At 43.0% G+C, this 26863-nt stretch overlaps 1 protein-coding gene across 1 annotated transcript in view; it reads right to left on the bottom strand.

Moving 5' to 3' along the window:
* Nucleotides 1-273: 273 nt before the first annotated feature.
* ccny (cyclin Y) overlaps nucleotides 274-26863 on the bottom strand; it is a 208763-nt gene continuing 182173 nt past the window's right edge. The window contains exon 11 of the mRNA XM_034171913.1: nucleotides 274-2565. Coding sequence (XP_034027804.1) covers nucleotides 2449-2565 — 117 coding nt within the window. The 3' untranslated portion in view covers nucleotides 274-2448. The remainder of the gene's footprint in view (nucleotides 2566-26863) is intronic.

Below are 26863 nucleotides of genomic sequence, written 5' to 3' on the forward strand. Positions count from 1 at the left end.
AAAAACCTTCCTATAACTACACAGATGTCATGGACTTATAGTTTCCTACTTTGCTGCATGAGTCTTTCTTACTCTGATGTGCCGAACAAAATGAAAAATCAAGAATTTCTTTGCAATGCATTTTTGACTAAAGGGTACACATACAAAAATATGAATGACAAAAATTCACATGGAGGGGGTAAATAAATTGTGTTCAAAATCAACCCCAAATTGTTCACATACCACTTAGAATATGAAACACGGCAGCGTGGCAACATCAAACAAAGTGTGGTGTCTCTTGTTTTGATCTGAACTTTAATACTTCAGCTTTCTTCATTTGTCAGAATCAAACATTCCCATCATTGACTTCATGTAAAAACTGCTCCAATATAAATATTCTACTATTTTTATTCTGGCTTTTACAGACTCACTGGTACTGAATTTACACTGTACACACAATTCAGCAGAACATTCACATTTTTTTTGTTTTGTAAGCACTTTTTAAATTAGAACATAATGCTTATTTAAAAATTAATTTCGGTCATGTCCAGAAGAAGAAAAAACAACCCTGAAGAATCATGCTTCTTGGCTTTGTTGCCCAGAGTTCAGTATTCCATTTGTGCTGTCTCTTGATAAAGTGGAAGAACAGTAGAAAGTGTTGAAAAGAGAAGATTTTAAGAAATATTTGTTCTATTCCTCCAATAAAACTGGGGAAAAATGAATTGTGTTAAACTAGCTTATTACAGGCACCACAGGTCAGGACAACGGCAGTGAATAAAGTACAAAACAACCTCTTTATGGTGAGTCGAGGTTGCTCTCCTACTTCTCTCCAAACGTTTATTCAGAACAACTAATCCACGCGTTGATATTGCCTTTGGATCTGAACTGTAGGATGATATCTTTGTTGGAAGAGAAAATCTTCCCCATCTCAAACTCTTAGGTTCAAATGGTGATTTAGAAAAGTCCATGGAACTGGAGAGGTTTTGTGAAACCAGTCCGTAGCAACACATGCTTAATCACAAATGATTTCTGTGTTCAGTTTTAAATGAGAGTCCTTGTGTAGACAACAATTCACCTACTTCAACATTGTATCTAAGACCTCCAAAACAAGATACTTCTTCCAGATGCACTGCTGTGTTGCAGTATGACAGTGTTACTTTCTATCCAAATATTTGGTTTCAGTGTCAAATGCTTTGGAATGCACTGATGAAGAACAGACAAAAACACAAAGTAGGTTGGGGCCAGATTCTGAGTGGAAAGGGGCTTAATATGATCATAGCTTAGCCTGTTTAATCAAAAGAGCTGGTTCCTGATTTAAGTCACTTGTAAGAATATCGTAGCTTACAGAGTGTGCCCTGACCCCTCACGTGCACTGTTCATCTGCTGAAGCATTTAATATCGAACACTTGGATATGATCTTTCTGGTCACACGCCACATAAGGCCACCGTCGCACAGACAATGATCACAGTGTTAACAACACAGCACTGTCATGGATAAAGGCTAGCCTACAACGTTAGTATTCATATTTGGCAACGTCAACATGTACTGTTATTTTGAATGCATCTTTATTGATTGGTGCACCCTTGATGTGAAGTATTTTTGGATTTTGGACAGCTGACCCTAAGAAGATTAGTGCATTTGTTGGCTGATAAATATTGTTTATGAACAAACTGAAACTGTTAAAATGCTCATAAAACTTTTAAGAGGGACTTATCAGGAAATGTGACTCAGGTCCTCTCAAAGTGTCCTTGAACTGAACTCATACAACCTAACTGAGTTGATATCCATCTGTACAAAGATTTAATGGATCAAAACTATTCCACGGAACATTTTGTCTCAGAAAGCTTGTGATGTGTTGTTAAATTTTATGTCAGATTTCTCACTGCAATCTCGAACTGCAAGTAAACGGTGGAATGTACAAACTTTCATTTGTTTAAAAAAAATGTACGCTTGGATCAGTGAGCAGAATTTTTGTAAGGGTCCAATGGATGAACAGGTACGTCAACAAAACACTGCAACAAACTCAAGAGTTATTCAAAAATGAATCTCATGCTTCCGCTAAGAAACCAGAGACAGAATATGAAAAGAAATGTACACGGCCTTTCTTGAAGGGCATTTTGGAACGCTGTTGTGGTTGTAAAGCCACTTCCTTTCTGTTCCACACTCCATTCACAGTCTCTCCTCTCAACAGGTGTGTTTCCTTTTGACTTATTCTGCAGCCACAATCTTCATTCAAACAGTTCAGTTGGGTTTCCATCAGCTGTTTGGTTCAGTGCAGGCAACCAGTGGGACTTATTTTATGTACAAAAACCACAGAGAGTGGAGTCACACTCACAAAAGTGCCAGAATGTGTCAGTGTTCACATTTTCCTGTTTTAGTGGGCAGGCAGCATCCACAGGACTGCTCTCCTCTCTGATCGGATCTGTCCATCAGGCTGATCCTCTGCCCCGTGCTGCTGGAGCCGTGTGTTAGGAAATGATTGCAGGGCACCACAGCACCACTGCCAGGTTGTCTGCGCTTACTGACCGCTTCTTGGCTAATTTCCTCAAGTCCTTGTATTTGTCATCACATAACCTTGAGATTGCCTGAAAGCAGAAAAAAAGAAGAAAAAAAAAAGAGGTGCCGTAATTATGGCACTGCAAAAATGTACTCTGATTAAGTCTATATGTCAAGTTTCGAGTTCAAATATTTAATCTACACATAATAAGACACAACCTCCTATAAAGGAAAATTTCAGGAAGCTGTAAGGACTGAACTTTACTTAATACATCTTAAAAATCTTGTTTCATGAAAGAGTCATAAAAACATTCCGCATCCCGCTTTTAAAATCTTAGCCAGAGAGAAGAAATGGTTTGAGAGAGGGGTCAAGGAGGCATTCTATGTGAAACAGTTGAAACCCAAAACCCAGCCTTAACCGGGGAGGGGGTCTGAGACACGCTTTGTCCCCTGTTTACAATGGGGTACTCAGGTCAAAGCAGTTTCAGTCTTTTGTTCATGGTAATGAGTCATTCACGTCATCAGGAGAGTCATCAAGGGAGCCATCAGGAGAGGCGTCCGTTCCATCATTAGGAGGGACAGCTGCCCTATCATTAGGAGGGTGCTAACTAGAGCACAATAGGTGCTAATTAGAGCTATTGTTTAGTCACTAGCCCACAGCAGTCTGCCTCTCTTTAGGAGGGGTCTGGTTAGGTTTAAAACTCCAGCTTTTGTAGCTTGTGTTTATTCTTCTCTACAAGAGTCAAGACAGAAGTCAGACTACCAGAGCAAGAATTTTAGCTGAGGAAGCTTCTGCAATTTGAAGCGAAACGTCCTCGCATCAAGCAACCCAGTCCAGTCGAAGATTCAAGCTTCTCTACTATCCCGCTTTGAATCATATCTGAGATAAAACAATCTTTTTTGAAAAACTCGCCATAAGATTTTTAAGCTTCAGCTTTATTTGTACAATATGAAATACTAAATAATATTGTTGAAGGTCTCGAGATGGGTTTTGACAATGGTCTTAAGACCACTTTTTGAAGGTCTCGGCCTTGGACACTGAGGACTCAGGATTTTATTTCAAGACCACATTGGTGGAGGAATCAAATTACCTGCAGTTAGGCCACTAAATGCATGACTTCTTTGAATTAGCTGCCTTTGAAAACATTAAACCTGAGATCATCAATGGTAAATGGACTGCATTTATATAGCACTTTTCCATCTGCATCTGCACATTCACCCCAATGTGAGCCTGCTGCCATGCAAGGTGCCCACTACACACTGGGAGCAATTAGGGGATTAAGGACCTTGCCCAAGGACCCTTAGTGATTTCCCAGTCAGGCTAGGATTTGAACCAAGGATCCTGTGGTCTCAAGCCCAACGCTTTAACCATGAGACCATCACCTACCCGATCAATCAAACATGTTTTGAAGCTAACACTCATTCAAAATCAAACTTGCTAATAATTCACACTCTCAATAACTGTTCACAATATCTTAGCTATAATTCATAAATGTATACAGATGAGGACAAAATTATATGCCGCCTATAAAATTTAATGTTCAGGTCCTTCTGCTCTGTGAGCATCAACAATTCTTTTTCTCAAGTCTAACCTGATTTATTTTATTTTCTCAAGTGACAGCTCAACTGAAGTTTTTATACTGTGTGCACATTGGAAGATAACACTCAGTTTTAACTTGACTTTACCAGCTTTGAGGTTTACAAAGTTAAGCACATCAATACAGTGGTTTGTGCAATGGTTCAACATGAAGGTCAATTCTTAAGAGGGCAAATAATTTTGATCCAAGTAATTTTTTTGAAATAATTTTGTTTCTGTGTGTAAAGTAAAATAATGTAAGCATAATAAAAACTAGGATGCTGAGTAATGCTGTGATGAACATTCCTTGCTCTTAAAAAAGCACTTGGAAAAATTTTGAAGAAACTGTTAAATTTCATAGGGGGGCTAATAATTTTGTCCTCATCTGTATATACACATTGACATTCAGTTGAATACTGCAGCATACGAGGTCTGTTAGAAAAGTATCCGACCTTTTTATTTTTTTCAAAAACCATATGGATTTGAATCACGTGTGATTGCATCAGCCAAGCTTGAACCTTCACGCGCATGCGTGAGTTTTTTCACGCCTGTCGGTTGCGTCATTCGCCTGTGAGCAGGCTTTGTGTGAGCAGTGGTCCACCCCTCTCGTTGGATTTTTATTGCGAATAAAATGTCTGAATGATTTGGAGCTTTGCTGCATCAAATTTTTCCAGAAACTGTGAGAGACCTCCAGGTGGACACCATTCGGAAAATTCAGATGGCTTTCAGGGACGATTTTATGGGGATTACACAGATTAAGGAGTGCTCCAGTCGGTTTAAAGACCGCCCACAGCGTCTGAGAGCGCGGCACACTCTGAGCGCCGATTGACAGGCTGAAACAACCAGATCATTTCCAACGTGAAGGCTTTGTTGTTCCGGGACGTCGTCTGACTTACACAACAATGGCAGAAGACATGGACATCAGTACTTTTTTCGGCACATTCCACTGTTACAGGAGTTTTTTTCATGGAAAGAGGAGCGGAGGGATGCGCCACCGTGCCACTCATGGCGCGGCACAAAACCACCTCCGTGTTGGTCTCACAGGACGGCTTTCAGATGGCTTTTCAGTCGTGTGACTATCCAAGAAATTGTGCATGAGCTGGACATGCCCCAACATGTCCTGTGAGGCTTCATCACGGCGTTGCTTTGCGCCATGCAGACCAACACGGAGGTGGTTTTGTGCCGCACCATGAGCGGCACGGTGGCGCATTCCTCTGCTCCTCTTTCCATGACAAAAAATCCTGTAACAGTGGAATGTGACGTTCATTTCCAAACTGGACGCTCTGTTGATCTGGGACGTCGTCTGACGAGCACAGGAACTGCGGAAGACGTGGACATCAGCACTTTTTCGGCACACTGAGACAGACGTGCGGAGGAATTCCGCACATCGCGCATGAAATCTGACGGAGACAAGAAGAAGAGGAGTGTCTCTCCCTTATTTAGCAGGAGTAGGGGAAAACTACAGAGGATCTTCAGACAGCACAATATCCCAGTTTACTTTAAACCAGTCAACACCTTGCGACAGAAATTAGTTCACCCTAAGGACAGGATCCCTAGTTACAAACAGAGCAATGTAGTGTATCATATCAGATGTCAGGAAAACTGTAATGAACACTACATAGGTGAGACGAAGCAACTTTTACACAAGAGGCTATACCAGCACCGCAGAGAGGTCGCCAGTGGACCTCAGTCTGCAGTTCATTTCCACCTGAAAGACACTAACCACACGTTTGAGGATAAGGAAGTTAAAATCTTAGCCAGAGAGAAGAAATGGTTTGAGAGAGGTGTCAAGGAAGCATTCTTTGTAAAACAGTTGAAACCCAGCCTTAACCGCGGAGCGGGTCTCAGACACACTTCGTCCCCTGTTTACAATGTGGTACTCAGGTCAAAGCAGTTTCAGTCTTTTGTTCGTGGTAATGAGTCATTCACGTCATCAGGAGAGAGTTGTCAAGGGAGCCATCAGGAGAGGCTTCCGTCCTGTCATTAGGAGAGTGCTAACTAGAGCACAATAGGTGCTAATTAGAGCTATTGTTTAGTCACTAGCCTATAGCAGTCAGCCTCTCGGTAGGTGGGGTCTGGTTAGGTTAAAAAAACTCCAGCTTTTGTTGGCTTCTGGTTTATTCTTCTCTACAAGAGTCAAGACAGAAGACAGACTACCAGAGCAAGAATTTTAGCTGAGGAAGCTTCTGTGATTTGAAGCGAAACGTCCTCACGTCAAGCAACCCAGTCCAGTCTAAGATTCAAGCTTCTCTACTATCATTTCTAAACGGATGGCTGTGTGGAGCCGGGACCGTCGTGTGCAATTTCTCTGGTTATCACAAGAGCTGGACATCAGCCATTTTCCGGCAGATTTCACTTTTAACAAGAGATTTTGTCATGGAAAGTTGCGCGGAGGCTTCTCGCGTCATGACGGAGCCGCTGATGAAGCGAGACAAAGAACACCTCCGTTTCGGAGTGCCAGAGGACAAGTTGGGACATGCCTATCTCGGCTTTCAGTGCTTACCAGTCGAGTGAGTATAAGAGAAATTGTGGAGAGCTGGGCATGTCCCAACTTGTCCTCTGGCACTCCGAAACGGAGGTGTTCCTTTGTCTTGCTTCATCAGCGAATCGGTCGTGACACGCGAAGCCTCCGCACGGCTTTCCATGACAAAATCTCTTGTTAAAAGTGAAATCTGCCGGAAAATGGCTGATGTCCAGCTCTTGTGATAACCAGAGAAATTGCACACGACGGTCCCGGCTCCAGACAGCCATCCGTATAGAAATGATGTGGTGGTTTCTGCCTCTCGATGGCGGCTCGGAGCGCGGCGCGCCGTGCGCCATTGTGGGCCGTCCTTAAAGGAGACCTGCATTGAAAAAAATGCAGTCAGATTTTTTGAACAAAAAATGACTTACATTTACACGAGATCCTTCTGAATGTAGTAAAGTAAATCTGCAAGCCCAGATCTGTCATTCAACGGAGAAATCTTCATTTGAAAATGACAAATTTACAGCTAACATTTAGCCCTCCGCAAATTGTCCCTCTCATCATGGACGCTGCCGAGACGTCACGGACAAGACCCTCTCCCAGCATGCATTGCGCCAATTGTAATTTGTGGATTTACGTCAGTTTGCATCTGCTTTTTCTTGTCTTATACGGAACGATCTACTTTTTTTAAAACTTCATATTGTCTTGCGGCACGTTTGGTGAATACACATTTCTTTTATTTGTGCTTGAAAATTATTTTGGGGGACTTTTTCATACGCCCGTTTGATTGAGTGGTGTCGCAATGAAAATCTACTGTCTTTTTCCTCCGGTACCATCGCGGGATATGGAGGCGAGACCCGCAAAGAATCCCAGTCATTAAAAATATATAAACCTCTCTCAGCGTCCATGGAGCTCTGGGGCTCCGATTACCGAGACGTGCAGTGCTGTGGATTTTGCCGCAAGAAGTCTGTCCTTGCAGCAACAGGTGTACTGGTCGCTTCGCATTAAAACAGCGAGCGTAGCTGAGGCAGAGAGCGGGAGAGGAAGAACGGCGCCCGCTGTCGATGTCGTTGCTGATCTGAGCACACAGATCTGTATCTCACATTCATTGCAGCTTACTTTTGGATGTTGAAACCAGGACATGTATAAGTAACATTACTAACAGATAAAATCAATTTCAATGTGGGATCGGACTGAAGGCGGGAGCGCGTCGTCTTGTCCCGGACGTCATGGTAATGATACGGCTGTACAAACAGTTTTCACAGAGGGCTAAATTTTAGCTGCAAATTTGTCATTTTAAAACTAAGATTTCTCCGCTGAATTACAAATTTGGGCTTACAGATTTACTTTACTGCATTCACAAGGGTCTTATGAATACATATCAGCTATTTCTTTCTGAAATCTGACCACATTTATTTCAATGCAGGTCTACTTTAAAGCTGTAGTAACACTCATTCTCTGTGAAGCCCGTAAAATTTTCACCGAAAGCCAGATAAATTTTTCAAATGGTTTCCAGCTGCCTGTCTCTAACAGTTTCTGAAAAAATTCTGATGGAAAAAAAAAGCCCAAATCATTCCGCCATTTCCTCGCAATGAAACAACGACGAGAGGGGTGGACCAGTGCTCACTCAAAGCCTGCCCACAGTTGAATGACGCAACAGACAGGCGTGGAAAAACTCACGCATGCACACGAAGGTTCAAGCCTGGCTGATGTAAAAACATATGAATCAAATCCATATAGTTTTTGAAAAAAATAAAAAGGACCGTTACTTTTCTAACAGACCTCGTAAACACTTTCAAAGTTCAAACCTTAGTAGAAAAATAAGACCAACCTGTTTTCAGGCTTAAACATTTGTTTGAGAAATAAAAACAGAACGTTTTCTTATAAATAATTATGATGGCTTTTAGAACTAACGAATTTAATTTTAACGATCAACCACAAGGTTGGACACATAAGAAATTATCAACCAGTATTTCACAGTTCCTCTGATCGCGCCTCTTTGTTCTGGCGCCACGCCGCTGTCGCGTCTTTTTCCACTGAGTTACACCAAGAACACAGTTATGGGTAGTTGTTGGCGCTTCTTTTTTCTTCTGGGTGAGAAGATTCTTATAAACGGACACACAGAACACAATGCGCGTACTCTCCCTTCGTGGTGCAGCGACCGGCCTGCTTGATGAGGACGCAGAACACAATGCGATGTTAAAAAAAAAAAAAAAAAAAAAGCATGCAAAATTGGACTACAAAAATCCACGAAACTGCGAGGCTGCGAAAGGTGAACCGTGTTATAGCGAGGGACCACTGTATATTCAAACATACATTCAAATATGTTCCATCCATGCATGCATGCAGTGTGCTTTGAAGATGGGGGAGATTTTATTTTCTCTTTCTTTCTTTCCCCTGGTTTAAGCACCATGGAGAGCGAGCAGAAAAATTCAGTCACACTGAACTTGCAGTGGGAACAGAATGTCTCCGATGGCTTCTATAAATATAACATAATCACCCACTGAGCATTGGGATAATTGTAATAATGATCAGGTGGGTGGAAGTTGGATGATTGCATCCGGAAAGAATTCACAACACTTCACTTTTTCCACATTTTGTTACATTACAGCCTTGTTCCAAAATGGAGTAAATTCATTTTTTTTCCCCTCAAATTCTACTCACAATGTCACATAACAAGATAAAGGTTTTTTTTTTCTCTTTTAATTTTTGCATTTATTAAAAAACAAAAACAAAAAAAACACACGTACATAAGTATTAACACCCTTTGCTTAATACTTTGTTGATGCACCTTTGGAAGCAATTACAGCCTCGAGTCTTCTTGAATATGATGTCACAAGCTTGGTGCACCTATCTTTGGGCAGTTTTGCTCATTCCTCTTTGTAGCACCTCTCAACCTCCATCAGCTTGGATGGGGAGTGTCAGCGCACAGCCATTTTCAGATTTCTCCAGAGATGTTCAGTCAGATTCAGGTCTGGGCTCTGGCTGGACCACTCAAGGACATTCACACAGTTGTCCTGAAGCCACTCCTTTGATATCTTGGCTGTACACTTAGGATCATTGTCCTGTTGAAAGTTGATCCATCATCTGAGTCAGTCTGAGGTCAAGAGTGCTGTGGAGCAAGTTTTCATGCAAAATGTCTCTGTGCATTGCTGCATTCATCTTTCCCACAATCCTGACTAGTCTGCCAGTTCCTGCCTCTGAAAAACATCCCCACAGCATGATGCTGCCACCACCATGCTTCACTGTAGGGATGGTGCATGGTTTCTTCCAAACATGATGCCTGGCATTCACACCAAACCGCTCAATCTTTGTCTCATCAGACCAGAGAATTTTGTTTCTCCTGGTCTGAGAGTCTTTCAGGTGCCTTTTGGCAAACTCCAGGCAGGCTGCCATGTGCTTTTTACTAAGGAGTGGCTTCCGTCTGCCCACTGTACCATACAGGCCTGATTGGTGGATTGTTGCAGAGATGATTGTCCTTCTGAAGGTTCTCATCTCTCCTCAGAGGAATGCTGGAGCTCAGACAAAGTGACCATCAAGTTTTTTGTCACCTCCCTGACAAAGGCCCTTCTCCCCCGATCGCTCAGTTTAGATGGGTGGCCAGCTCTAGGAAGGGTCCTGGTGGATCTGAACTTCTTCCATTTATGGATGATGGAGGCCACTGTGCTCATTGGGACTGTAAAAGCAGCAGAAATGTTTCTGTACCCTTCCCCAGATTTGTGCCTCAAGACAATCTTGTCTCTGAGGTCTATAGACAATTCAATACTTAGTTTGTGCTCTGACATGCACTGTCAACTGTGGGGCCTTATACAACCCCAGTTCCAATGAAGATGGGACTTTGTGTAAAATGTAAATGAAAACAGAATACAATGATTTGAAAATCCTCTTCAAACTATATTCAACTGAATACACCACAAAGACAATATATTTAATGTTCAAACTGATAGACTTTTTTGTTTTTGTGGAAATATTTGCTCATTTTGGAATGGATGCCTGCAAGACGTTACAAAAAAGGTGGGACAGTGGTAGGTTTACCACTGTGTTACATCACTTTTCCTTCTAATAACACTCAAACACTGAGGACACTAATTGTTGAAGCTTTGTAGGTGGAATTCTTTCCCATTCTTGCTTGATGTCCGACTTCAGTTGTTCAACAGTCAATTTAAATATCTTGTCTTTGTGGTGTATTCAACTGAATATAGGTTGAGGAGGATTTGCAAATCATTGTATTCTGTTTTTTTTTACATTTCACACAACATCCCAACTTCATTGGAATTGGGGTTGTATGTAGACAGGTGTGTGCCTTTCCAAATCATGTCCAATCAACTGAATGTACTTCGTGTTGTTTCTAATTAAGCTGTAGAAACATCTCAAGGATGACCAGTGGAAACAGGATGCATGTGAGCTCAATTTTGAGCTTCATGGCAAAGGCTGTGAATACTTATGTTCATATGATTTCTTCATTTTATATTTTATATGTATATATGTATATATATATATATATATATATATATATACATATATATATATATATATATATATATATGCAAAAACAACAACAACAAAAAAAACCTTTTTCACATTGTCATTTTGGTTGTATTGTGTACAGAATTTGAGGAAAAAAAATAATTTAATCCATTTTGGAATAAGGCTGTAGCATAACAAAATTTGGAAAAAGTGAAGCCTTGCACCGTATATACCGTAGCAGGTTCAGATGACAGAGATGATCCATACATCACTCATGTACAGTTGTGCTCAAAAGTTTATATACTCTGGCAGAATTTTAGATTTTTTGGCCATTTTTTATATAATATGAATGATAACACAAAAACTTTTTTTTAACTCATGGTTTGTGGTTGTGTGAAGCCAATTACTGTCAAATAACTGCGTTTACTCTTTTTAAATATAATGACAACAGAAAATCACCTAATGACCCTGATCAAAAGTTTACATACCCCAGTTCTTAATACCATGTACTGCCCCCTTTAACATCAATGACAGCTTCAAGTCTTTTGTGGTAGTTGTGGATGAGGCTCTTTATTTACTCTGATGGTAAAGCTGCCCATTCTTCATTGCAAAAAGCCACCAGTTCCTGTAAATTCCTTGGCTGTCTTTCATGAACTGCACATTTGGATGGATGAGATTTATTGTCATTGTCATTACAAGTGCAACAACAACGAGATTACGTCCACACTCACATTTCCACAGACAAACAGCAATTAATCCACAATTATTACTTGTTTACCATAATAATAGCACATATCAGAATTAAGACAACACATATACATTTGACATTGTTTATGTGCACTAAACCTGAAACAGTACGTTTTCCAAATTGAATTGTGTTGTGAGTGTGTGGTAGCCGCTGCAACAGGAGTCGCGCCGCCACTAGCTTGGGGGGGAACGGGGACCTGCCGCAGCTAAAACCGTGCAGCCCCCGGAGGGGAAAGGGGTGGCGTGAGCGGTGGCCGGGATGGGGTGTGTGATGGGGGGCAGGAGGGGAGGTAGGAGGGAAAGTGGAGCATGCTTCAGTCTTTGTCCATGTGTGAGTCAGTTTCTGTCCTTGTGTACTGGAGTAAGAGAGATAAGGAGGTAGCCAATGTTCCCAAGGCCGTAGAAATTCTTCTGGAGGAAAAACAATGGCCATTTTATCCTTGAGAGGCTGATAAGCCTGCCGTGTTTGTGATTGAGCAGCGAAAAATACTTTTCCAGCTTCACATGAACAAACCAAATCCCAATTATGAAAATTCCCCGGCCTCTCAAATCTTCACCTTCTCCTGCAAGGCACGCATTTGCATCGAGATGTTATCCAATTTGTGTCTGAGTTCAAGGGCTAACGCAGTCTGAGAATGCATCACCTTGCCCAACTCATTAATCATGACGGACAAGCAAGGGGTCGTGGTTTTGGCGGCAGCCGTAATGCCAATCTTCCGGTAGGTCAGGGCAGCACATAAGCCAGTAAGTACCAGCCTTCCTACTATGAATCCAAATATGAATAAATCCTCGACGTCCTCCACAGAGAAGGCACAAAGCATGCGACCCGCCAAGTCTCCCAGGCGTCGAGAGCATAGCATGCAGGATAAGTTCCATCGGGGCACGCAGGGTCTCCCGGCCCTGATCTTCTTGTAGAAAAAATTGTGTCAATAGCATTCAGAGACCAGCTGATCAATTCCATGATTAATCCAATATAGTTTGAAGAATTCATAGTCTGGTGAAGTAGGGACTTTGATGGTTGGAGCAGAGATAGAGGAGAGACGAGGAGATACGACCGCCCTCGCCGGAGTCCCAAGCTGAGATCGCCCCAGAGTGGCTAAGTGATATTGAGGTCAGGAGACTGAGATGGCCACTCCAGAACCGTCACTTTATTCTGCTGTAGCCAATGACAGGTCGATTTGGCCTTGTGTTTTGGATCACTATTATGCTGAAACATCCAAGTACATCCCATACGCAGCTTCCGGGCTAATGAGTGCAAATTTTTCCCTAGTATTTTCTGATAACATGCTGGATTCATCATGCCATCAATTTTGGCCAGATTTCCTGTGCTCACACATCCCCAAAACATCAGCGATCCACCGCCATGCTTCACAGTAGGAAGGGTGTACCTTCATCATAGACCTTGTTGACTCCTATCTAGGGATGGGTATTGATCCAATTCCTTATTGATACCTCTTGTGAATTTTCTGTGCACTATAAACCATTTAAGAAAAGTTGATCATTAATAGTTCATCATTTACAAACGTAAAATCAGACACTATTCATTAGTGATAAAAATACTTTATAAATCATATTTTTATTGTCTTTATATTTTTTCCTTACAAATTATTAAGCCTTCACTAAGCATTAATAAACCATTAGTTGATGCTAAATGTATCAGTTATATTTGTAAAGATGCATTAACTACGTATCCTTATTCCTCAATACTTTTAATTTGTTAATAATGTACAAAGCTCAAGTCTCTTTCCCCATCACTATAAGTATGCAGTTTTAAAGACTTTGTCTATGTATGAATTCATCTTTCAATGTACGAATAAGTCTTAACTGAGCATTAGTTAAGCATTTGTAATATCCTTGGAGGATTAAATTTGTTTTATAACTCATTTGTATATACTTAATATATATTTTAATCACAATCGCAAACAGTTGACCAATTCACTTTTATATGTCCATTTATAAATGCTTATCAACACGTTAGTAAACTTAAAAATACTATTATAAAGCCTTTACAAGCTGTTAGTAAAGTATTTGCTGTGAGCTTAAAGAAAGTGGTGGTTAAATTTGTTTTATAACTCATTTGTATATGCTTAATATATATTTTAATCACAATCTCAAACAGTTCACCAATTCACTTTTATATGTCCATTTATAAATGCTTACATTAGTACACTTAAAAATACTATTATGAAGCCTTTACAAGCTGTTAGTAAAGTATTTGTTTTATAACTCATTTGTATATGCTTAAACCTATGGGGTCGACGCCGTCGTATACGACGGCTAAGACCAAGCTTTACTAAATTATAAATAACTTTTTAATTATATGAGATAGAAACTTGCTTTTTTGTTGTTGCTGAAACGTTAACTCCATGGGCTTTCGAGCCGGCCATCTTTGTACTCCTCATAGAAGCTATGTGATGACGCGCACAATGTGAGTGTCCAATCGGAATTGGTTCACCGTCACATGGTTTTCCAAAAATCCAATCGTAGGGCAGATTTACCTCACATGAAAAGCCAAAGATCGTTTTCAGGAGTGATATGTTACTAGTTGGCCCGTTTGAATAGCCCCCTGGGTGCTCCAATGAGTACATACTATTCGTAGATACTCAGTGTGCCCTGCACCATTACGCACAGCGATCAGTGAAAGCAGAAGCAGACGGAGAGCCTCTGATGACAATCTCATGTGCTCAAACAAAGAGTGTTTAACTATCAGGATTGCTCCACTAGTTTGCATGTGAATGTTACTGGATAACTCTGTTGCTTTCTCTGTGTAAAGCACTGTTTACCATATCAATGGACAATAAAACACAGACCATTTTGTATATATTGTTCAAAATGTGCATTTGTGTTTATTGTTTGAACTTTTTTCTTCTACAGTCTTTCATACAAGACCTCAAATTACCTTTATAAAGTGTCAAAACAGTTGTTTATTATAGTTTGCTGTGTGTTTTGAATAAATGTGTGGAAAATTATTTTTTGCTTTATTTTTTCCTTGCCTATTTTTGATTGTAAACCTTTATTACACTTATAAAACACAACAACAACATGTATATTCTGAAAGCACAGGTTGTCCTGAAAAAAAGAGACATAAAACTTGATTGTGGGATGTAGGGAGAGCTGTTAACAGCAATAATAAAACATTTATGCCAGGCGAGTGAACTGTCCAAAAAAAATGCCCTTGGACCCTAGAGGGTTTAATCACAATCTCAAACAGTTGACCAATTCACTTTTATATGTCCATTTATAAATGCTTATCAACGTGTTAGTAAACTTATAAATACTATTATAAAGCCTTTACAAGCTGTTAGTAAAGTATTTGCTGTGAGCTTAACTAAAGTGAAGGTTAAATTTGCATTATAACTCATTTGTAGATGCTATTTATATGTGTTACGCAGAGTCACCAACAGTGACTGGTTCTGCTGGAGGTTTCTTCCTGTTAAAAGGGAGTTTTTCCTTCCCACTGTCGCCAAGTGTTTGCTCACAGGGGGTCGTTTTGACAGTTGGGGTTTTTCTGTAATTATTGTATGGCTTTGCCTTGCAATATGAAGTGCCTTGGGGCAACTGTTTGTTGTGATTTGGCGCTATATAAATGAAATTGATTTGATTTGATTTAGGAACTGGTACAGCGGTTTTAGACGAGGAGTGCGGGATCATTCGTCGCGAAATGTTAAAGTGTTCAGTTAGCAGGTAGTGTCGATTTGCGAGTAACTGCGCCGCCATTAGTTGCTAACCGATAGCTAAACGTGGGTTCAGAATGGGTCGCCATTAGCCACTAAGCGATAACGGCTAATTGGATAAATGGTATTAAAAAATTAACGAGGTTTTATATCCGACGATATAAATTCACATCGATCAAGCGAACAGCCTCTCAGATGGAAACAAAGTGTCCGCTTGATGATTTTCAACCTTAGAATATGTTAAGCAGGACTTCCGGTGACATTATGGAAAGAGTAACAGGTTAGAAACGAGGCTCCATCAGGGAAAAAGTAGAAAACGTTGACAACTGCAGATAGTTAAAGCCATCAGAAAAGAAATTACTTGCTGAAGAAGATGTCTTCCACCTCGAGATCTAGAGGACACGGAAAACAAGGGACTTTGAGAGAAAAGGATGGTAAATTTCTGAGCACGGATAGCACTAGCTTAGATGCTATTAGCCGCAGGGACCAAGCAGTGTGCGAGGCGGAAACGTCTCTGATAGATGAAATGCAAAAACTCTGCGACGAAAATACCCAGGAGCATAAACAAACACAGACTTTTGAGCGTTTGGAAAAAGCTGTGTGTGATATTAAAGGGCAGTTGGGTGACCATCAGAAAAGGATTTGTGAGCTGGAGGGGAGAGTGAATGAGGTGGAGGAGGGGGAGGGAAGGCAGTGTCGTGTGCTATGGTACCTGCTCCAACATAAAAAGCAACTCACAGCTGTTTGTGACGATCTACAAAACAGGCTGAGACGGAAAAAACTTTCGAATATTTCAAATACCAGAAGGGAGTGAACAGGGAGATGTGGTTGCTTTTGTGAAGGACTCGCTTCCCAAAGTGCTGAAGCTGCCTCCTAACCTGGATATTAAAGTTGAAAGAGCACAGCGCTCACTCCAGTCCAGACCGACAGTCCCAGCTGCTCCCCCCAGATCAATTATCATCAGATTCCTTGACACAGCAATAAAAGTTATTGTTCTACAGCAAGCATGGAGCCAAGGAAAGGTGATGTTTCAAGGCAAGAGGATATTCTTCGATCAAGATTACTCCCCTGAGCTACAAAAGAAGAGGGCTAAGGTCTATGGAGTCATCAAACAGCTTAAGCAAAAGGGCATACAGGCAAAGTGCCTATATGCAGCACGAATGAAGCTCAAGATGGATTCGGGAGAAAAAACTTTTTTCACGCAGATGAACGCCGCTGACACTTTGAGGGAGCTGGGTGTCCAGGTAGAGTGTGGAGAGAAGGAGCGCATCGAGGAGAGACTCAATGAAGGATGGAACATCAGCGAAAAGAGGAAGAAAAACAACCTGCTGGAGACATCAGATCTGAAGGCCGTGATGGAGGAAGAAGAGGAGAATGAGCAGCCTGAGATATAAGAGGATATTAAACTACCTCAGTGTGACTCTAGACTAGGGCTACTAAAGTCACACATATTATTGAGTAAGTATGGACAATGAATAAACTGAAGGCAATTACAGCTTGAAAAAAAAAGTTGTCATAAAGGTTGAACGAACAAATCAAAAAATACATCCTGATGGGGGATTCTTTATGTTTGCATGAGTAATTCACACTCACTAAGATCTTTTTTACATGTATGTGTAACACTGGTTGTTATAGCACATTGTGTGCTATTCACCACAGAGGGATCAGGTCACCACTCTCTGTCCCATTACCACCGGGGGTCAGACACGGTTACAGTTCATTTTCTGTGTCTGGCGGGAAATTTGGAAGTTGTTTCATGTTCATAATGTTCGTGTTTTGTTCTACCTGAGGCAAGTAATTAGTTTCATTTTGTTTAGGCTTATACATCTGGAGTTAAACTGTTTTTATTTTTTATTCTCTTCTAATGAGTGGACAGCACTATGTCACATGAAAAAATATATACACACAACAATGACATTACTGAACTTAATTACCTATAATATAAAAGGAATGAACAACCCAATTAAAAGAAAAAGATATTGGGACAGTTGAAGAAAATGCAGCTTTACTTCAGGAAACGCACCTTATGGCCCAGTCACACAGCACTTAAAGGGTGACGAAGCCCTGACGAAACAAGAAATCTGGACTTTCGTTGGCATCGTTTAACCTTTGCACAGCTTCGTTCCTGCAGCTGGCGCTTCATCAGGATTTTTAAACTGTTGAAAAATTTGAACGAAGGGCAATGAAAACCTCAATTCATCTGTGTTTCGTTTTGCTGTCGTTCTTGACGTTTTTTAATTGTTTGTTTAGTTTTTGTAACATTATTGTTTAATTTGACTTCGTTGGAGCAGCTGAATACTTTCACATCGTGCAGAAGCCAGTTTGTGAGCGCTGACGCTGCTGCTGCTTCATGTACCGTTGGAAATTAAAGGGCAAACTCAGCCTGCTTGCTTGGATTTTTTTTTATCTGTGTGGGGGTCAGTTTCAATGGGCTCAGGCACCTTACATAGGCCAGAACTAATCTTCTGTGTGGATATAATTAATTATTTTGCCACAAGCAACTGTTGAATTTGAAAAAAAAAAAAAAAAGGTGTGTAATTTCTGACGGTACTTGAATGCAGCATCAGTGGCAGCAGGAGCTGCTGCGTGCGCTTATTATTTTTTATTAAATATAACAATATGAGTGTAGGAATGATAATCCAGTCCTTCTGTACATGTGGCAACAGGTCGATGAATCAAAATGATGATATAAAGAGCTGTTCTGGAAGGAAGAATTCATGTTGTGGATCAGTGATCAGCTGGTGGAAATAACCGCACATGTGAGTCAATGCGCGCGTTCACACGCACTGATTAATTTACTGCTCTGATATATTCAATCATCTTTACACTTATATTTATTCTCCCCTTTTGACAGTTTTCTGTTATAAATCAATATATGGCTTACAACATCTCACTTTTTTTTTTTTAATTGGAGGAAGACTGAGCATGCAGTGTGTCGACAGACAGTGTGGGTTCTGATGATGAAGGAGATGATCCCTCTTTTGTCCTGGACGAGGAACCAGAGCAGGTGGTCCACCAACGTGCACACAGATCTCCACAGCTTCTGTTTGCAGTTTCTCCAAGACTCAGGCGCTATGAGCTCCATCCCAGCGCAGAGTTCTGGAACTCAGAGATGCAGACACACACTGTTCCAGCTGTGGCTCCAGGCGTGTTTCGTTAAAGTGTTGAGATCATGAGCTTCGGTTTTGTTAAGTTTCTCTTTCATCCCTTTTGTGCTCTTGCTTCGTAGACTGTTCAGTGATAAAAGTTCTTTCGTCCACGTTTTTTACTTTTTCCCTTCATTCAGGAATCGTCATGTGCCGTGTGACTGGGCCATTACAGAAATAGAACACCACAAATTAAAAAGAGAATGGGTGGATCAGATTTATAGTAGCTCATACGGGAAATGTAAAAACATCGGAGTACTATACTCTTTAGTAGATCTGTATATTTTCACTGTGAAAAGATTTACCAGGATGCAGAGGGTCGGTATATTATGGTCATAGGGACGATTGCTGGACTCCTAATACCTTGGACAATGAAGATTGTCCAAAATTTTTCAAAAAGCTTGCACAGATAACTGTGAAGGTAATTTTTTTATGGGTGGAGACTTGAATTGTGTACCGAACAATAGATTAGATAAATTACCAACGTCCTCTAAACCCCAAACTAGAATGTCTAAGAGTCTGTTGAATATGATGAAGGAGTTAAGACTGATAGATGCATGGCCCCATCTTCATCCAAATGAGAGCAATTTCACATTTATGTCACAAGTGCATGGGAGTTACTCGCGGTTAGATCACCTTTTAGTTTAAAAAAAGATGTATACCAGGTTAAAAAAATGTGTGATTGAACCAATGACTATCTCAGACCATAACCCAGTTACAATGACACTCGACTTGGGATTGGAGCTGTGTATGAAGTATTGGAGAATTAATGTCTCATTATTGGCAGATGTTGGTATAAGAGAAGAAATAAGGTCAGCTATACTTGAATATTTTGCTTTTAATGACAATGGAATGGTTTCACCCTCTGTGTTGTGGGATGCAGGAAAAGCAACGATAAGGGAAAAAATAATATCTATTGGATCAAAACTAAAGAAAGATAGACTTATAAAACACTTGGAATTAGGAACTGAAATCAAGAGATTAGAAAATGAACATAAACAATGTGTAACATAAGAAGTATTGATAAGAAAATAGAACCCAATTAGATGAGCTATTGACATACAAAGCAGAGGGTGCCCTTAGGTTCATTGATAGGAAAATACTACGAATTAGGAAATAAAGGTAGCAGATTATTAGCACAAATTGACGGCTGATGAAGCCTCTACGTTAGTAAAACCAATTACGGAAAAAGAGGTGAATGAAACAATTGTTCAACTAAGAAATAATAAGCCACCGGGATATTTGGGTTCGCAGGAGAATATTATAAAGTGTTTGTTAATGACCTCACTCCGGTATTATGAAAACTTTATAATTATGTGTTAAACTCAGGGAACCCTCTAAAATCATGGTCAGAGGCTATTATCCTGATGTAATCCAGCCCTGGGGAGAATTCATTTTATTTGTTGGATTTTGGAGTTTTGTCTCCCCAGTAGTTGTCATGGCAACCCCAAACGCACCTGATTTTTATTTGACATCTGCAAGTAGCACACCTGGAGCATGGCGTGTAGAGTGGCAGATAAAAAGATGGTGGAGTTTGGCAGCAGGGGAGCATCCTGAGGTGTGAGGCGTGGAGAGCAGCTTATGGGGAGCGTGGCTGGAGAATAGGAGCCGTACTGATATTGACGCCACTGGCTCCAGCTGAATTACTGTTCCGTAGGAGCACCAAAACGTGGATTACACGCAGCGGCAGGGGAGAACCCTGCCGTGTCTGTGAGTACACTTTATGTGTGCAGTGGTGCCTGCAAAGTTAGAGTCTTTGCTCGAGGGACAGTTTGCTGTGCCTTCGCTGGCCTTGGTGTGTGCGTGTGTGACAGGTGTACGGGAAGAGAGACGTCGGAGAGGAGTGCCGAGAGGGGAGACGAGTGCCGTGGTTAATTACTCACAGCGGCAGGGGAGGAACCCTGCCTCACTTGTGAATGTTTGTGGCGGTACTCAGAGTAACGTAACGGATAGCTTTTGTTGAATGAAGTGCGTCTGGTGTTGGCAACATCGCACTGGCTTTACCTTTTGTGTCCCTCAGGGAAGATTATGATGTGCCACGCTGGAGGGAAGGAGGACACTCCCTAAACAAGCCGATACCTTGAGGACACCCACGGATTGGCGGACGCTTGGTCGGACCCAGATTGTTCGTTCCCACCTACTGGCATAATTATTTTATTTTAGAGACTTTGTATTTTAATCCTTGTTTTAGTATTTTAAATTTTGGTAATAAATCATTAAATGTGTGGTTTTGCCTTGTTTTGTCACTCCAGCTCCTACTGGTAATAATTAGTTAAATTGGCCATCTCGTGTATTAAATCCACTTTTCAAAAATTAGAATATTCTTACAAACACCCCTCCTTACACCAGTCTTGCATAAAGAAGGAAACGATCCATTACAGTGTTCTTTTTATTGTCCTATTAGCCTCTTGCGAGTAGACTAGAAAATATTAACATCTATTTTAGCAACTAGAATACAAAAATATATTAAGAAATGAATAAAACCAGATCAGACAGGGTTTATTTCAGGTCACCAGGGGACAAATAATATAAGGAGAGCATTGAACCTGTAGTCACTGATGGCACAGGATATACAAACATCAATGCTTCTCAGTTTAGATGCTGAGAAAGCATTTGATCAGGTAGATTGGCAATTCCTAGAACAAACATTAATTGAGATGGAATTTGGTGAAAAATTTAGTAGTTGGTTTAGGCTGTTGTACAAGAATCCCAAGTCAAAAATTAGAGTGAATGGACATTGCTCTGACTTTTTTGACATAGAGAGAGGAGTGAGACAAGGTGACTCTCTCACCCATCCTCTTTGCCCTCAGCATCGAGCCCCTGGTGGAGGCAATACGATAAGACGTTCAAATCAAAGGGATTGAGGATGGTGGGGGAGAGTTCATAAAATTTCCCTTTTTGCTGATGACGTCTTGCTTTTTATTTATTTATTTATTTATTTTTTTAATTAGAAGACAAAGACAACATGACAACATAAAACAAAACAGGCATTAACGAGCACTGGCAACAACGGTAATATAAAGAAATAAATGCATGAGGATAATAACCATATAACGTAAAACAATACAGACATGATACACAAGGAGGTATATATACATATGCATACATACACACACACACACACACACATATATATATATATACATACACACATATGTACATGTAAACATATACACATACATACATACATGCACACACGTCTACAAAACACATATATGTGTATATTAATAGCAATAATGATAACATCAATCCATACCACAGCAACAACAACAATGATTAAACAACCTTTCAAAATAGTATGACAATGATTATTGCATTGTATCTGATCCATTCTTTTTTTTTTTTTTGTCTGTGTGTGGGTCTCATCTTGTATGGTGCATTAAAAACATTGTGGAATGTAGTGCATTAAAAACACACAGACATAAATGTAGGGTTAGACTGGACAGGATCCTTGAATGTGCAGTGTTTTATTTTTAATTATCTTTAATGTATATATATTAAATATATATATTAATTCAACCTGTCCTTGTGTTGTTGTCACTATTAGTATTTCATGCAGCCGTTAATCGTATAAGTAATCGTAAAATCTCATACATACGAGGTCTATTAGATAAGAAACTGACACTTTTATTTATTTTTTTAACTACATGGATTTGAATGACGTGCGATTACACCAATCATGCTTGAACCCTCGTGCGCATGCGTGAGTTTTTTCACGCGTCGGTGACGTCATTTCCCTGTGGGCAGGCCTTGAGTGAGATGTGGTCCAGCCCTCTCGGCTGAATTCCTTTGTTTCACACGCTGCTCGAGACGGCGCGCGTTGCTTTATCAAAATTTTTTCTGGACCTGTGAGGAATATCTGAGTGGACACTATTCGAGAAATTTAACTGGTTTTCGGTGAAAAATTTAACGGCTGATGAGAGATTATGGGGTGTTTCTGTCGCTGTAAGGACTTCCCATGGAGCGGGACGTCGCGCAGCGCTCCCAGGCGCCGTCGTCGGCCTGTTTCGACCTGAAAACATCCCAATTTAAGGCTTAATTCACCCAGGACGTCGTGAGAGAACACAGAAGATTCAGAAGAGGCCGGCATGAGGACTTTATGTGGACATTCCACTGTTTAAGGACACTTTTTAATGAAAGACGTGCGCGCAAATTCGCCGAGTCGTTTCCGTGACGACTCAGCGAATCTGTGTGCGCCGCGACAGGAACAACACCTCTGTGTTGAAAACCATTTGTAAAATTCAGGTGGCTTTTGATGGCTTTCAACAACTGAGTAACTGAGAAATTGTTTATCAGCTTGGGCATGTTCCAACTTGCCCGTTAAGGTTTCCAACGGAGGTGTTTTTCATGTCGCGACCCCCCGCGGTTGGGTCCGGCCCGACATGCGACTCTGCCCGCATGTTCTTTCATTACAAAATGTCCGTTAACAATGGAATGTCCGAATAAACTCCTCATGCCGACTTCTTCTGAAAGTTCTCTGTTCTCTGACGACTTACTTGTTGTGTGGGCCGCTGAAGAGGAAGTACTGCTGGCCCACTACCACCAGAGGGCGCCCTGCTTGGAGTGCGGGCTCCAAGCACGAGAGGGCGCCAGACCCAGAGGAGGTGACAGCTGTCACTCATTACTCCAGCTGTCACTCATCTACACCACCATATAAGCCGGACTGCAACTCCACCTCCCCGCCGAGAAATCGACTACCAGTACTAAGGTAATTTTCTCTGCTGACTTATACGTTGAATAGTAATCTGAACTTCTGTTGCAGCCGTTTTCCTGGTGCTTTCCTTGTCTGGAGGATTGGCGTTTGGTGTGACAGTGACGGCTTCACCTCGCACCCCGTCCCAGATAAGTGGTTGATCAGGAGCTGCACGAGTGTGTGTGATTTGGAGGTGCTCCCTCCTAACGGTGTCTGGACTGTTAATTACTGAGTGTGCGGACTCACACTCACACATCATCTTTCTGTTTTCTGCCAGCAGTACCAGGGTCGACAGCCGAAGACAGAGGCCACCTGGGGACTCTGGACTTGGCGGCTCCGGTGTTCTTCAGGCCGTTGGTGGTGGAGGCCGTGTGGGACGCGGCTTCTCTCTCGTCGGGCGTCTTCTATCTTCGAGCCTGCCCACACGTCACCTGGTGTTTATTGACTGTGAACATTAAGACACGTTTCGTTGTGTAATATCACAGCATTAAATTGTTACCTTTTGGCTTACTTATTGTCCGTTCATTTGCGCCCCCTGTTGTGGGTCCGTGCTACGACACCTTCCCAACAGGATTTCTCGGCCATCGTCATGGACTCCGAGGGGCGTCAACTCCAGCTTGAACGGCCAATGGAAGAGCCAGGAGCGCAGGCGTCAGCAGGAGGCGGGTTGAGTGAGCTGCAGCAGATCTTAACCGCCTTCAAGGCCCGGTTAGTATTTGTGACCGAGCAGAGTGTCCTCCTTAATCGGAGGGTGGAGGCTCTCACCGCCAGGGTGGAAGCGCACGATCAGGGCGCTGCTGCAGCCACTCCTCTGGCTGGTCCTGGGCCCGTATTAGACGTTCCACTGGTCGTTCAACGAACCCCCCCACCGTCCCCTGAAGCATACATAAGCCCTCCGGAACCGTACGGGGGCTGTGTCGAGACGTGCGCGGACTTCCTCATGCAGTGTTCGCTCGTCTTTTCACAGCGCCCCGTCATGTACGCATCAGACGCTAGCCGGGTGGCTTATGTTATTAATTTGCTTCGAGGAAAGGCACGCGCATGGGCTACGGCGCTTTGGGAGCAGAATTCACGGCTCCTAACGTCTTATTCTGGGTTCGTACGGGAATTCAAACAAGTGTTTGATCATCCCAACAGAGGCGAGACCGCTTCGAACGTGCTGCTGTCGATGAGACAGGGGCGCCGTAGCGCAGCCGAGTATGCAGTCGACTTCCGCATCGCGGCAGCGAGGTCTGGCTGGAATAACGTTGCGCTCCGCGCCGCCTTTGTAAATGGACTGTCCCCGGTCCTTAAGGAGCACCTACTGGCCAAGGAGGAACCGCGGGAATTTGACGGGCTGATCGATTTGGTTATACGTTTAGACAACCGTTTAAATGAGCATCGTCGGGAGCAGGCCGGGGGGCGTGACCGGGCACGAGCCGTCCCTCCCCCTTCCGGTTCCGACAAGGTGGCGTCGTCCCCACGCTTCACTGCCAGAGAGCTCCGTGTGGCTACGGCTCCCCCTGCTGAGGAGGCTAGGGACACGAGCAGGGCCAAATTAAGATCAAAAATCAGACAAAGGAGGCTGGCCCGCGGGGAGTGTTTTGTCTGCGGCTCTTGCGAGCACATGCAGAAGGACTGCCCTAAAACGGTCAAACTACAACGCCCGTCCTTAGAAACTGGGCTAAGGGTGGGTCATAACACGCACGTGGGAAAACCCCGCAAATCTGCACGAATCCCAGTAACAATCCTTTGTGGGGATTTAACCCTTCATGCCCCAGCACTGATAGACACAGGGTCTGAAGGGAATCTGCTGGACAGCAGATGGGTAAAGGAAGTACGGCTCCCTCTGGTGGCTCTGCCGGCACCATTGCAGGTGCGAGCACTAGATGGCACCCTGCTTCCATTAATCACACATCAGACACAACCAGTGACTTTGGTTGTGTCTGGGAATCACAGGGAGGAGATAGTGTTCCATGTAACACCTTCTACCTCCCGAGTGATTTTGGGCTTTCCATGGATGGTGAAGCACAATCCCCGGATTGATTGGCCGTCTGGGGTTGTGACGCAGTGGAGCGAAACCTGCCACCGGGAGTGCTTAGGATCCTCGGTTCCTCCCGGCACTACGGCTAATGAGGAGGTCAAAGTTCCCCCCAATCTATCGGCGGTGCCAAAGGAGTACCACGATCTTGCTGACGTTTTCAGCAAAGATCTGGCACTCACTCTTCCCCCGCACCGACCGTATGATTGTGCCATCGATTTGGTCCCGGGCGCTGAGTACCCGTCCAGTAGGTTGTACAACCTCTCACGTCCGGAACGCGAATCAATGGAGACCTACATCCGGGACTCCTTAGCTGCCGGGCTGATCCGGAACTCCACCTCCCCGATGGGTGCTGGTTTCTTTTTTGTGGGCAAGAAAGACGGCGGACTCCGTCCATGCATTGATTACAGAAGGCTGAACGAGATCACGGTTCGCAACCGATACCCGTTACCTCTGTTGGATTCAGTGTTCACGCCCCTGCATGGAGCCCAAATTTTCACAAAATTGGATCTTAGAAACGAGTACCACCTGGTTCGGGTCCGGAAGGGAGACAAATGGAAGACGGCATTCAACACCCCGTTAGGTCATTTTGAGTACCTGGTCATGCCGTTCGGCCTCACTAACGCCCCCGCGACGTTCCAAGCTTTGGTAAATGACATCTTGCGGGACTTCCTGCATCGGTTCGTCTTCGTGTATCTGGACGATATACTCATCTTTTCCCCGGACCCTGAGACCCATGTCCAGCATGTACGTCAGGTCCTACAGCGGTTGTTGGAGAACCGGCTGTTTGTGAAGGGCGAGAAGTGCGAGTTCCACCGCACTTCTTTGTCCTTCCTGGGGTTCATCATCTCCTCCAACTCCGTCGCCCCTGATCCGGCTAAGGTTGCGGCGGTGAGAGATTGGCCCCAACCGATAAGCCGCAGGAAACTACAGCAGTTCCTAGGCTTTGCAAATTTCTACAGGAGGTTCATTAAAGGTTACAGTCAGGTAGTTAGCCCCCTGACTGCCCTGACCTCCACCAAGGTCCCCTTCGCCTGGTCGGATCGGTGCGAAGCCGCGTTCCAGGAGTTGAAACGCCGGTTCTCGACTGCACCAGTTCTGGTGCAGCCTGATCCTGATCGCCAGTACATAGTAGAAGTGGACGCCTCTGACTCAGGGATAGGAGCCGTGCTGTCCCAGAGCGTGGAGGCTGATAAAGTCCTCCATCCTTGTGCCTTTTATTCCCGCAGGTTGACCCCAGCTGAACGGAACTATGACGTCGGCAATCGGGAACTTCTTGCAGTGAAGGAGGCTCTTGAAGAGTGGAGACACCTGCTGGAGGGGGCATCGTTGCCCTTCACGGTTTTCACAGACCATCGGAACCTGGAGTACATCCGGACCGCCAAGCGGCTGAACCCCAGGCAAGCCCGCTGGTCTCTGTTCTTCGGGCGCTTTGACTTCCAGATCACGTATCGCCCCGGGACCAAGAACCAAAAACCAGATGCATTGTCCCGGGTGCACGAAGAAGAAGCCAAAGCGGGGCTGTCGAACCCCACCGAGACCATCATCCCCGAGTCCACTGTCGTGGCCACCCTCACCTGGGACGTGGAGAAGACCGTCC

This window comes from Thalassophryne amazonica, chromosome 1 (assembly GCF_902500255.1).
Source record: "Thalassophryne amazonica chromosome 1, fThaAma1.1, whole genome shotgun sequence".
NCBI classification, from domain to species: domain Eukaryota; kingdom Metazoa; phylum Chordata; class Actinopteri; order Batrachoidiformes; family Batrachoididae; genus Thalassophryne; species Thalassophryne amazonica.